Below are 12,200 nucleotides of genomic sequence, written 5' to 3'. Positions count from 1 at the left end.
AAAAAGGGAAATAAGAACAACCCAGGAAACTATAGACCAGTTTAACTTATGTGCCAGGAAAGATAATGGAGCAGGTAATTAAGGAATTCATTTGCAAACATCTGGAAGATAATAGGGTATAAGTAACAGCCAGCATGGATTTGTACAGAACAGATCATGTCAAACCAATCTGATTGCTTTCTTTGATAGGATAATGAGTCTTGTGGATAAGGGAGAAGCGGTGGATGTGGTATACCTAGACGTTAGTAAGGCATTTGATATGGTCTTGCATGATCTTAAGAATAAATTAGGAAAATACAACTTAGATGGGGCTACTATAAGATGGGTGCATAACTGGGTGGATAACCATTCTCAGAGAGTAGTTATTAATGGTTCATAGTCATGCTGGAAGGGCATAACAAGGAGGGTTCTGTAGGGGTCTGTTTTGGGACTGGTTCTGTTCAATATCTTCCTCAACGATTTAGATACAGGCAGTCCCCGGGTTACGTACAAGATAGGGACTGTAGGTTTGTTCTTAAGTTGAATTTGTATGTAAGTCGGAACTGGTACATATTGTACCCCAGGTGTCCCCGATTCAGCCGCTGCTGAAACTGACCAGCGGCTGACTACAGGAAGCCTGAGGCAGAGCTGCTTTGTCCCAGGCTTCCTGGAATCAGCCGCTGATCAGTTTCAGCAGCAGCTGACTTGGGGACACCTGGGATAGAGCAGCTGGGGTGCTGCCAGGTTGGTCCCCTCAGTGCCGCGGTGTGGCGCTGTGCGGACCAACCCAGCAGCGCCCCGGCTGCTCTGTCCCAGGCGTCCAGATTCAGCCGCTGTTGAAACTGACGAGCAGCGGCTGAATCGGGGACACCTGGGGCAGAGAAGCTGGAGTGCTGCTGGGTTGGTCTGGTAGCGCCGACCCTTGGCGCGGTGGGACCAACCCGGCAGCACCCCAGCTGCTCTTGGGGATGCCTGGGGCAGAGCAGCTGGGGTGCTGCTTGGTTGGTCCCGCAGCACCGCTCCTCGGCGCTACTGGACCAACCCGGCAGCACCCTAGCTGCTCTGCCCCAGGTGTCCCCGATTCAGCTGCTGCTGAAACTGACCGGCGGCTGACTACAGGAAGCCCGAGGCAGAGCTGCTCTGCCCCGGGCTTCCTGGAATCAGCTGTTGATCAGTTTCAACGGCGGCTGAATCTGGACGCCTGGGACAGAGCAGCTGGGGTGCTGCCGGGTAGGTCCCCGCAGCGCTGCATCTCGGTGCTGTGGGACCAACCCGGCAGCCCCACAGCTGCTCTACCCCAGGCGTCCTGATTCAGCCGCTGCTGAAACTGACCAGCGGCGAGAAAAAAGCCTGGTCTGCTGGGGAAGGGGGGGGGGGGCGCACTAGCTGTGCCTCCTCCCCCCAGCAGACCAGGGAGACGCGGAGCGGCTTTTCTTGCCGCAGAGGACGCGGGCGGCAGGACCGCCCAGACGCGCCGCGGTCCTGCCGCTCGCGTCCTCCGCACCTTTGCTCCGCGTCTCCCTGGTCTGCTGGGGGAGTGGTCTTCTGGGGGGGGAGGGAGCCGCAGCTAGTTCGGTGTTCCCTCACCCCGTTCTTAAGTAGGGATCCAACCTAAGTCGGATCCACGTAACCCGGGGACTGCCTGTATTGGCATAGAGAGTACGCTCATTAAGTTTGCAGATGATACCAAACTGGGAAGAGTTGCAACTGCTTTGGAGGATAGGGTCATAATTCAAAATGATCTAGACAAACTGGAGAAATGGTCTGAGGTAAATAGGATGAAGTTTAACAAGGACAAATGCAAAATGCTCCACTTAGGAAGGAACAATCAGTTTTACACATACAGAGTGGGAAGCAAATGTCTAGGAAGGAGTATTGCAGAAAGGCATTTAGGGGTTATAGTGCACCACAAGCTAAATATGGGTCAACAGTGTGACACTGTTGCAAAAAAAGCAAACATGATTCCGGAATGCATTAACAGGAATGTTTTGAGCAAGACACAAGAAGTCATTCTTCCGCTCTACTCTGCACTAATTAGGCCACAATTGGAGTATTGTGTTCAGTTCTGGGCACAACATTTCAAGAAAGATGTGGAGAAATTGGAGAGGGTCCAGAGAAGAGCAACAAGAATGATTAAAGATCTAGAGAACATGACCTATGAAGAAAGACTGAAAGAATTAGGTTTGCTTAGATTGGAAAGGAGAAGACAGAGAGGGGACATGATAGTGGTTTTCATGTATCTAAAAGGGTGTCACAAGTACGAGGGAGAAAAATTGTTCTCCTTGGCCTCTGAGGATAGCATAAGAAGCAGTGGGCTTAAACTGCAGCAAGGGAGGTTTAGGCTGGCCATTAGGGAAAACTTTGTAACAGTCAGGGTAGTTAAATGCTGGAATAAATTGCCTCGGGAAGTTGTAGAATCTCCATCTCTGGAGATATTTTAGAGCAGGTTAGATAGGCATCTATCAGGGATGGTCTAGATGGTACTGGGTCCTGCTGTGAGGGGAGGGGACTGGACTCGATGACTTCTTGAGGTCCCTTCCAATTCTGGTGTTCTGTGATTCTGTGATTCTATCAGACCCTTCAAGACTACTGAGTTTCTAATTGACTTGTTGAAAGTATTTAATTGAAGGTTATATAGAATTGCTAGAATGCATTGCTACCTAAATAGTGGACTGTGGACATTCACAACATTAATTGCTCACCATAAGTTCTCTTGCTTCTATTTTGAGGCCTTTACCCAACAAAGCACTCAGCATGTTGTGGTCAGAGGTCACTGCTGTGGTGTCCTGCCAGATATCTTGCTCCGTTTACTGATGATAACCGTTTGGCTGCATGTGTGTGCTCCCCCTATAGGTTGTACTGGCTCTGTGCAGGCAGTCAGCATAGCAGACTCCAAGAGAACCCCCAAAGATCACAAAATCAGATAAGGGATGAAGGCACTGGGCCAGGATTATTGTCAAATGAAACACTGTCTCCAGCTCTCTGGATCAGATGTCTACACGTTTGCTAGTGGATGAGTATCCCCTTAAAATAGACTTAGCCAGGGGTGGATTTCCCACTACTCCCTAGGCTGAAAAAGGACAACCCTCCCCAAGATACATTTTTATACATAGGTACAAACAAGTTACACATTCACCTCTGAGGGTACATCTACACTTGCTCCCTGGTTTGAGCTAGGGATGCAAATGTAGCCAACCGAAATTGCTAATGAGGAGTAACGTTAGTTCGAACCAAAGGGTTTGATTCAAACTAACGCGTCCCCAAGTGCACTTCCTGGTTCGAATCAGCTGTTGAGCGGAATAAAGCGCGGGCGAGATTATGCTAATGAAGCGTGGGATATTTAAATCCCTGCTTCCTTAGCTGTTTCGGTCGGCTACATTTGCATCCCTAGCTCGAACTAGGGAGCAAGTGTAGACGTACCCTGACATATTAGGTTGCCACCCTCTGACATTACCTACTTACCACCCATTACCTTGTCCATGGTGGTTTGATCAAAACGTTGCTGTTCATCCTGCTGCCGTTTGACCCTCTCCTGAACTTGGGTCAGTAAGACTCCATTATCTGTGGGGAATGCGTTGGTACCAAGATGTTTTTTAATGAGGTGTTTGGTTAGCATTTCTCTGTATGTGTTTATGGCCTATCCCTAGTATGTCTTAGGTAGAAGTGTTTCTGCAATATCAGCTCTGTTCTTGCCAAGTTCCGTGAGCAGAGGCCTGCCTCTTGCTCACAGTTTAATTTGCTTTGTATTATCAAAGTTTTGACCATTGTTGCGTAGGCCTCAATCCAGATGTGTGATATAAAGGCTTCTGTTTTAGGGCCTCAGCTACTGCACATGTGTGTTACTTTAAGCACATTAGTAATTACAGTTTAGTTACATTGGGACTGCTCATGTTTTTAAAGTTAGGTACATGCACTTCTGGATTAAAGTGAAATGTTATCATATTTGTTCCTTAAGTGGATCTAGAAACATTTTGGGGCATCCCTAATGAAAGGGATTCTCAACGTTTTTCTTTCTGAGGTCTCCCCGTCATGCTATAATCCCCCACCCACGGCCCACCTACGCTATATTAATGAGTTCTCTGCATATAAAAGCTGAGACCAGTGCTAAGGGGGAGCAAGCAAGCAAGCAGAGGAGTTTCCTGGGGCCCCATACCATTGGGACCCCTGCAAAGTTACATTGCTCAGGTTTGGCTTCAGCCCCAGATGGTGGGGCTCAGGGTCCCAGTTTTCAGCCCCATGTGAGAAGACTTTGGCTTTCTGCCATGGGTCCCAGCAAGTTTAAAGCTGGCCCTGCTTGACAGAGTCTTGAAACCTGCCCATGGCCAGCAGGGGGCTGAGAGTTCCTGTCTGAGAAGCACTGCCTTTTGGGACAGTTCCCCACTCTGGCACTCTAAGTGAAGAAGGTGGGGGCCCACAAGAGATCTTAAAAGAATATCTTGCCTGTATAGGCTTCTGCTTAAAAACTCCCCAATGCCACAGATTCCCTGGCCTTGGGAGGTAGCTGCCACCACCAAGTGAAACAAAATCCCCTTTCTTCCTGAACCCAGGAAGGAAGCACTTGGACTTCTTCCAGAGGGGTTCCCCCGAGCTCTGTTACCACAAGAGAGTTTGGAAAAAAGAGAAAACAAACTGCAATCTCTGATACCTGACCTCACAGTCTTAGGCATGCATACACAGACACGGACCTCCTGTTTCCTTCCAGGACACAAGAGTAAAATCATCACCTTAAAAAACAGTGATTTTATTAACAAAAACAAAAAGATATACTTGATAAAGCATACTTGGTTGCTAGGTGTTACAGAGAAACTAAGAGAAGAGCAGATTAAAACAGAAAAAATGATATCTCTGGGCACAACTTAAATAGTAAATGGCGGGGGGAGAGCACATGGATTTTACACGGAGAAGTTTTACAAAACATCAAAATAAAGAAAAATAACCTGATCACAACTAAATATGTTTTCCCTCTACTCATGATCTATGCTGATCCATGCTTCAAGTCCCAGTTTACTCCCATGTCCAATATTTTTTATAGACATAGTAATTCTGATTACTGCATCTGTTCCTTCCATCCTTTAACTTAGAATTTTCACACAAAGGCTATGTCTACACTACACCCTTCTGTCCGCAGAAGGATGTAAATAAAGCACATCAAATGTAAAAATGAAGTGGGGATTTAAATATCCTGTGCTTCATTTGCATAATCACGTTCTGGTGCTGTTTCGAACAAGTGCCATTTTGAAAGTGAAACTGTGGTTTAGACACGGTTCTGCTGACAGCAGGGTGATTTTTCAACAGATCCTGTACTCCTTAAAAAACGAGGGGTACAGGATCTGTCGAAAAATCAGAACCGCATGTAAAGCGCAGTTTCAGTTTCGAAATGGCGCTTGTTCAAAACAGCACCAGAACGTGATTATGCAAATGAAGCGCGGGATATTTAAATCTGCACTTCATTTTACTTTTGATGTGCTTTATTTACCTCCCGCTGCTGACAGAGGGGTGTAGTGTAGACCTAGCCAAAGAGAGCAGGCAAAGTATCTATATGCAATTCAGATTTCAACACTGTATCCCCTTGGTTCTTCTGGCCTCCTGCCAACACCCTTGCTAGCTACCTTAGTTTAACCCTTTAGTCACCGGGTGTTGGCCAACACTCCTCCTATTCATCACAGGGATATTTTGAATTGTCCATAGAGAAAATACTGGGGAGCATGCCTATGATTCAAAGTCCTCTCTAGCAGCAATTCTCAAGCAGAGGTCTGGAGCCCTTTCAGGGAGGTCGCACAACATTGTCACTGAAACCCAGTACCCTGAGCCCTGGCACCCCCACAGGACTGAAGCAGGGAGTGGTGTGCAGCTGAAACCATGACCTCTGGACCCCCCCTCCCCCCCGAGGTGAAGGTAGGAGCAATAGCAGAAATTTTAAATCCATAGGCAAAGTCGATGGGCCACAAGGGTGTTTCCACCTCAAACTGCAATGTCTTACTGAGAATGGGGCAGTTCTGGGGACCACTCCACCTCCCCTTCACTCCCCCAGGCCTCCAGTCCCCTTCCTCTGCCCAGATCCTAGGTGGGAAACCAGAGTGAAGCAGTGCAGGGCAGCGGCTCATCTGGCTGGTGGTGCCACAGAACAGGCAGCAGTGGTATTCCTTCCTCTGCTGTTGGTGTCCAGGGCTGTGACACACAGCCCCAGTCAGATGGGTGGCCTTCGGAGGTGAGACAATGGATACAGGATACCCCTGCTGGCTTTTACTTCCCCAAACAGAAGCCAACCTAAACCTATGACTAAGGGTTCCCACTCCTAACCCAGAGCTCTGAGACCCCCTCCTGCCCCTCATTGGGCCCTGGAGTTATTCTAGCATGTTGAGGAGGGCCTCAGGAAGAAAATATTTGAGTACCCCTGTTCTACAGTGCATTTTATGGAGAAAAAGAACAAAAATAGTGGACGGTTATTTTAAAGGATGATTTAAAAGAAGTTGGAAATACAGATCTCAGGACTGATTCTATGAATTAGGAAATGACAGGCATGAGAAAAACTATTGAGAGAGGGGCCTGGAGGTGGAAATCTGAAAGGACTGAATTGAAGAAACAAGTTTTGTAAATAAAAGAAAGTAAGTGAACAGAGGGATCTGAACACCAGCAAATCTGTGCAAAATAACAATACAAAGAAAAGAGCAATAGTACTTGTACCTGGACAGTTAATACAAAAAAAAAACAAAACAAAAAAAAAACAAAAAAAAAACCTCCTTGAAGGAGCAAGACAAAAGAAATAGGAAGGAAAAATCCAATTTCTACATACAGGAATAAACTGAAGAGTTTGCTGAATTGCTCAATGTCTGTGTGTGAAGAACAGGGCACTTCATTACAAATCACATTGGAAATTTCTAAATTAAAGAAGCTGCCAAAGGCAAGAAAGGGGAAAAGTGCAGAAATGTCTTAAACTCCATTTCAGCCCATTAATTCTAGTATTATTATAAATAAATCCTCCCTCTGTTTTTGGTATTTATAGCCTGCAGATATTTGCAGACTGATTTGTCCCCCTTCAGTCACTGCTTAGTCATGTAATATATTCCACTCCTCATAAATCATTGTGGACCCTTAAGTATCACCTGTGAACCAATGTTCCCTCTGATCTTTTCCATCAATATGCAGTATAAATTTTATGTTCACTGAGGCATGTGCAGATGTGCACCACTATGGGAAACACATACCTAGCTGTGAGTGCTCTGCTAGTGACCTGGGTGGCACTGAAATTTCTTCACACAAGCGCACAGATTACAGGGAATCTGCACCCATGTTAATTTGTCCATATTTCTGGCATTTAGATGCCGGGACTAGAGCACAATGTTCAGGTGTGATCACATGGAATTAGAACTGGACAGAATCAGAGTACATTTGCAAATCTCAGCAGTTCACTCTCTGATACTGAAGATACATTGTCAGTCATTACACACACAAAATGTTACCTTTTCTGCCTTCAAAGCATAGGATAGGCCAGAATATGGAGCATGGAACTTGAAATAGGACGTTTTCCATTCATAGCTAAAAACGTGGAATGTGTTCCCAAACAACACCTTTCGGAGCCCCTTAAGATGAGAGGATGGAATAAAGACAGAGTGGGTCTGATTTTCATTTACACCAGGCCTGACGATAGAGGGGTGACAGAGAGGGCAGTTGTCCTGGGGCCAGCAATTTAAAGAGCCTGGGGCTCCTGGCTGCTACTGTGGCAATGGTGGTGGCTGGAGCCAAGGGTTCTTTAAATCACCATCCAGAGTGCCGCACTGCGTGCTCCATGCAGCTCTGAGGGCTGGGGGGACCCAGTGCCATGGTCCAAACGGCACTGAGGGCTGTTTTCCTCAGCCCTGCCCATTTGGCCTGAGACCTTTCAGGGTATGGAGTCATCCCCCCCCCACACACACACACCTTGCTTGGGGGCCCATGGAAGCAGTTGGCCCCCTGATTGACACTAAGGTCAATTTACCCCACTTTGGTTATGTAAAGGAGCCTTCAAGTAGAAGTGAATTACATTTACAGTCAATTTAAAGCACCAATCTTCACATTGCCAGAAAAGCGTAAAGTGATCGTAGGATGCATCTACATTTGAGCAGGGAGATGGAGCAAACCGGGCTGCATGCTCGCGCTGCTATGGTGTCTGTGTGGGCAACCAGGGCACAAAAAGGTGCGAGCACACTGCTTCCTGTTGATCTCATGCAAGCAGGTAGGGACTAGATGAGTGCACTATGGGAGCCCACAACCACCTTCTGCACAGTTTTGGTCCCAGTGGGCATATCCCCAAGTGCTACCCATGTTGCTTCGCTCTCTGAGTCGAAGACAGGCTACTTCGGACTACATTCAATTCTTCCCCGCAATGAGGACCCGGACCTTGACTTTGCAAAATCAGGTGCCCAGAAATCAACCATATTAGATTCAACCTTATCTCGTAGTGTAGACATGGCCTTTTTAGAGTGTTAGCCTTAGCTGGTGTTTTTTTGTTTAGTTTAGCTTAGTAATTTGCATTGGCCTGTTTTCATTTGCCATCACTTAAATCCTATTTTTTTATAATTAATAAAAACTGTTTTGTTTATCATCAAACTCAGTGTAAATAATTGTTACTGTGGGGAAGCGGCAACTGTGAATACCTCTCTTTCATTGATAAAGGGGGTGAACTTATGAGTTTTCTCTATAAAACTTTTATACGGACTAAGATGGATTTCTTTGGAGGTTTGGTCCCTTTTTAGGGCTGTGCTTCTGTGTGCAGACAACTCTCTATAGCTCAGCCCTCCCAGAACTGAGCAGGTTCAGCATGTGTGTTACTCTGCTGGGGAGCTCTTGGCCCACTCTGTGCCTTTTCTGGGGAAGAGCAGAGCTGCAGACCCAGCAAGACAGGGTAGTGGGGCATTTCAGAGGGCAGGTAGACAGCACCAAATGACAGTCTCAAGGGGATCTCTGTGATCAAACCTGTTACATTCCCCATCTGCAAAAACCCCACTGATGTCAGCAGAGATTCTGCATATGAGGGACTGTCAGGATCATGCTCCAAACTATTTAGAGATCTAAAAAACTAGCCTTTGGGGGTAACAGAAAAATGTTAACTTGATCTCCAGTGTTTTGAACACCATTCACTAGGCCGGTGGTTATCAAAGCGTGGGTGCCCCCCAGGGGAATATGCAGGAATATTCACCGGGCAAGTAGTAGGAAGACCCCCAGGAGTAGAGAGGGAGCATCATGCTTCCAGCCCCACTCTGCCCTCAGACCAGCTTTGCCTCCCACCTTGTTCAACCCCCCAATCCTGCTCCGTGTCCCATCCATCTTTGCCATCACGTGATCTCCAACCCCAGCTACAGCTCTGCTCTACCCCCTGCACCGCCCCTAGACTAGCTCTGAACCCAGCTGCAGCTCCACTGTGCCTCCTGCTTGGGCCCCAGGCCAGCTCTGCCTCTAGTCCCAGCTCCTCCCCCATCCCAGTTCTCCCCCCAGTTCTGCCTCCAGCTCAAACTCTGCTGCTGAGGAAAGCTTGGCTGTGCAGTAATGGAGCGGGTGCCTGGACAAACTCTGTTGGGTAAAAGGGATGGCGTGACCAGATAAGTTTCAGTACCACGGTACTTAGCAACTAAAACACCAAATAGCAAGGAAACATAGTCCTTTAGTATTTGTCACAGTATCTAATAACGATTGTATTGTATCAGTTCAGTGCCTTGTATAGCCACAGTGTTCTTCAAAAAGTCACAAATAAATAATTAATATTATATGCTCCTTTTATCGGTCCAAAAAACCTGCACCCTTGAATACAATAACAATCTAACCCTCATAGAACACCAGATTAGATTCCCAAGTCTCTTTGTCTTGGTGAGGTCAAATTACAGGTCATGCTTAATTGGCAGGATATACTTACCATTGCCATTTCTTGGGAGATTGGCTGGCCGCCCAGCTTTGAAGAGATGGTAAGCCGTCTAGGGATTGAGTAAAGGATATTGGATAGATACTGTCCCTGTCTTTTGGAACTTCTACACTGAGGTGCTCCATTGCCATCCCTTTTGTCACAGTCAGATTTGCGATAGTCTTGGTATTTCTATAGCGAGAAATGAACAAAACTTGTATATTCTTTTAGCAGTTAGAAGCTGGCTTATTCCTGTGCTTGGTTCTGCTAAATTACCCCCCTTCTTCCCACATACTTCTTTCATCACAACATGTACAGAATGAAGCTGAAGTTATTAAAAAAGGGGCAAAAGATTAAGAATACTAATTCTTTGTCATATAATACCAGCTAGTAAAAAGGAAACTCTAAAATTATTAGTACAGTGATGTTCTAGGTTTGAAATAATACAACAATGTATTTAAAGACAACAGATAACATATAGTTGTGCAACACTGCTCAAATGATGCAGTTTTTGTAATAATTGTATAGTTGTCTTTCTAAAGGCTGTTTCACGACACATAAATAATTCCTAAAACTTACCATTCATTGTGGTAACACACACACAAAATGACTTTCAAGACTCAAATTCCTAATAAGGTAGGGCATTTCTATTTTGGGGGTTAGGAAAAGAATAAAACAAATACTTTTCTACTTACTATTTGGTTTTTCTTTCTCTCTTCCTCCAATATTTCAGTGTAATTTAATTTTGAATCTACTTGTCTTTTGAATTGCTGCACTTTTGGACTGATGTCCATAGTTTGCTTGTGTAATGAAAGCAGTTACAGGAGAAGTTACCCAGTGACAGCTGAACCTTGAAAAGAGAATTGCCTTCCTACCTGTGTGGATTACCAGAGAACAGGAGAAGATCTCATTCTTATCTAGTGAATGCATAATCTGAATCATAGGCACTTACTGGAAGAGAAGCTTTATTGAAAACAAAAAGACAAAGCTGTCTCATAGGCATTTTGAATGTTTTTTCTACCCTCCCACCTACAAAATGTTATTTATCTAGTATTTCTTTTTATTTATCTTCTTTCTGCTTCATACATTTAGTTTTGAATAGGATTTCTAAAGAGTTTAAATTATTTCACTGTCCCCTATTAGGAAATGAACAGTAATGAAGATAGTAATTATTTCTGCTTTAGAACAAATTTGTTCAGGAAGCCATTTAGAACAAAGGCCAATAAAGGTAATGCTTTTAATTTCAAGTTAGTTGATTTTAAACATGCATGATATTTAAGGTTATATATTGGTTTTATAGCCACAAATCATTATATTATTCTAAATACTAATGATGTTGAAAGAGTTATATGTACATATTGATTGTTTTAAATTGCTTAATATGCAGTTCACGTGTCTTTTTGACTCACATTCTTTATCAATGGGTTACAAATAATTTTGGCATATTATAATGACTACAGTGCAAAAATATATAATCTCTGACTAAACTTTGAGATTTTGCAATGTAAAGTTTACGGAGGCTGGATAATGGTTCAAAATACATAGATTTTGTATTTCTGAACACTGTGTCTTCTTTCCAATGTTTTAAAATTGACCAAGAAACTCTTGACTTTCAGAGTCTAGATTTAGCCTAGATTTTTCTGATACATTAATCCTAATTATGAACATTTCTTTTTCAAGTATATGAAAGGCTTGCTTCTAAAAGGAAAAAAAATAAAAATAAAAAGACATTACTAAAATAGGCTTTTTTATAGCTTAATTGTTACTTTTTTAGAGAATACCCGCATGTAATGTGCTACACGTTACATAAGTAATCTATTCAATGCAATTGCCTAGTGAAGCGATTAAAAAAAAAAAAAAGAACAGCCAAATATAAAAATGTTACCTTTGAGAAAAACAGTTGCCTGGTGAATTATATTATTGATTTCTAATGTGCAAGTGAAAATGAAACATAGCTAAAGAATTTAAACATTATTAACTTAGTATAATTTTTCTTGATTAGTGGGAGAAAAAGCTTACGACCAATTATACTTGCATTATAAAAATACATTTGAGAATGCAGACATAGGAATAAAACAATAAAAATTGTAACACCCCTATAGTAACAGACTATCTAGCCGTAAGAACATGTGAAAACCAAGCAGAATAAAAATCTTACCCATGGCAACTAAAAATTTCTCTCCATTTATCTAGATTTGAAAATTTGCTGGATAGCTCAGCTAGTTCCATTTGTTGTAAACTGTATTCACCATTGGATACCTTGTTGTCTATCTGTACTCTGCACGGAAGTACATGATGCAAACATTAAAAATGAGGATATAAACTCCCTTGGATATAAAAGGAAACTGAC

The 12,200-nt window shown here is 44.0% G+C and overlaps 1 protein-coding gene across 1 annotated transcript in view; it reads right to left on the bottom strand.

Moving 5' to 3' along the window:
• Positions 1 to 10,644, bottom strand: part of MINDY4B (MINDY family member 4B) — a 36,113-nt gene extending 25,469 nt beyond the window's left edge. Inside the window, exons 1-3 of the mRNA XM_089780994.1 lie at positions 10,546 to 10,644; positions 9,866 to 10,042; positions 7,440 to 7,559 (exon numbers count right to left, since the gene is read on the bottom strand). Coding sequence (XP_089637120.1) covers positions 7,440 to 7,559; positions 9,866 to 10,042; positions 10,546 to 10,644 — 396 coding nt within the window. The remainder of the gene's footprint in view (positions 1 to 7,439; positions 7,560 to 9,865; positions 10,043 to 10,545) is intronic.
• Between the last annotated feature and the right edge of the window lie 1,556 nt (positions 10,645 to 12,200).

Source organism: Pelodiscus sinensis, chromosome 10 (genome assembly GCF_052426305.1).
Source record: "Pelodiscus sinensis isolate ZL-2025 chromosome 10, ASM5242630v1, whole genome shotgun sequence".
NCBI classification, from domain to species: Eukaryota; Metazoa; Chordata; order Testudines; family Trionychidae; genus Pelodiscus; species Pelodiscus sinensis.
The sequence above is the reverse complement of the archived record's forward strand: the minus strand, read 5'-3'. Positions and strand labels throughout refer to the sequence as shown.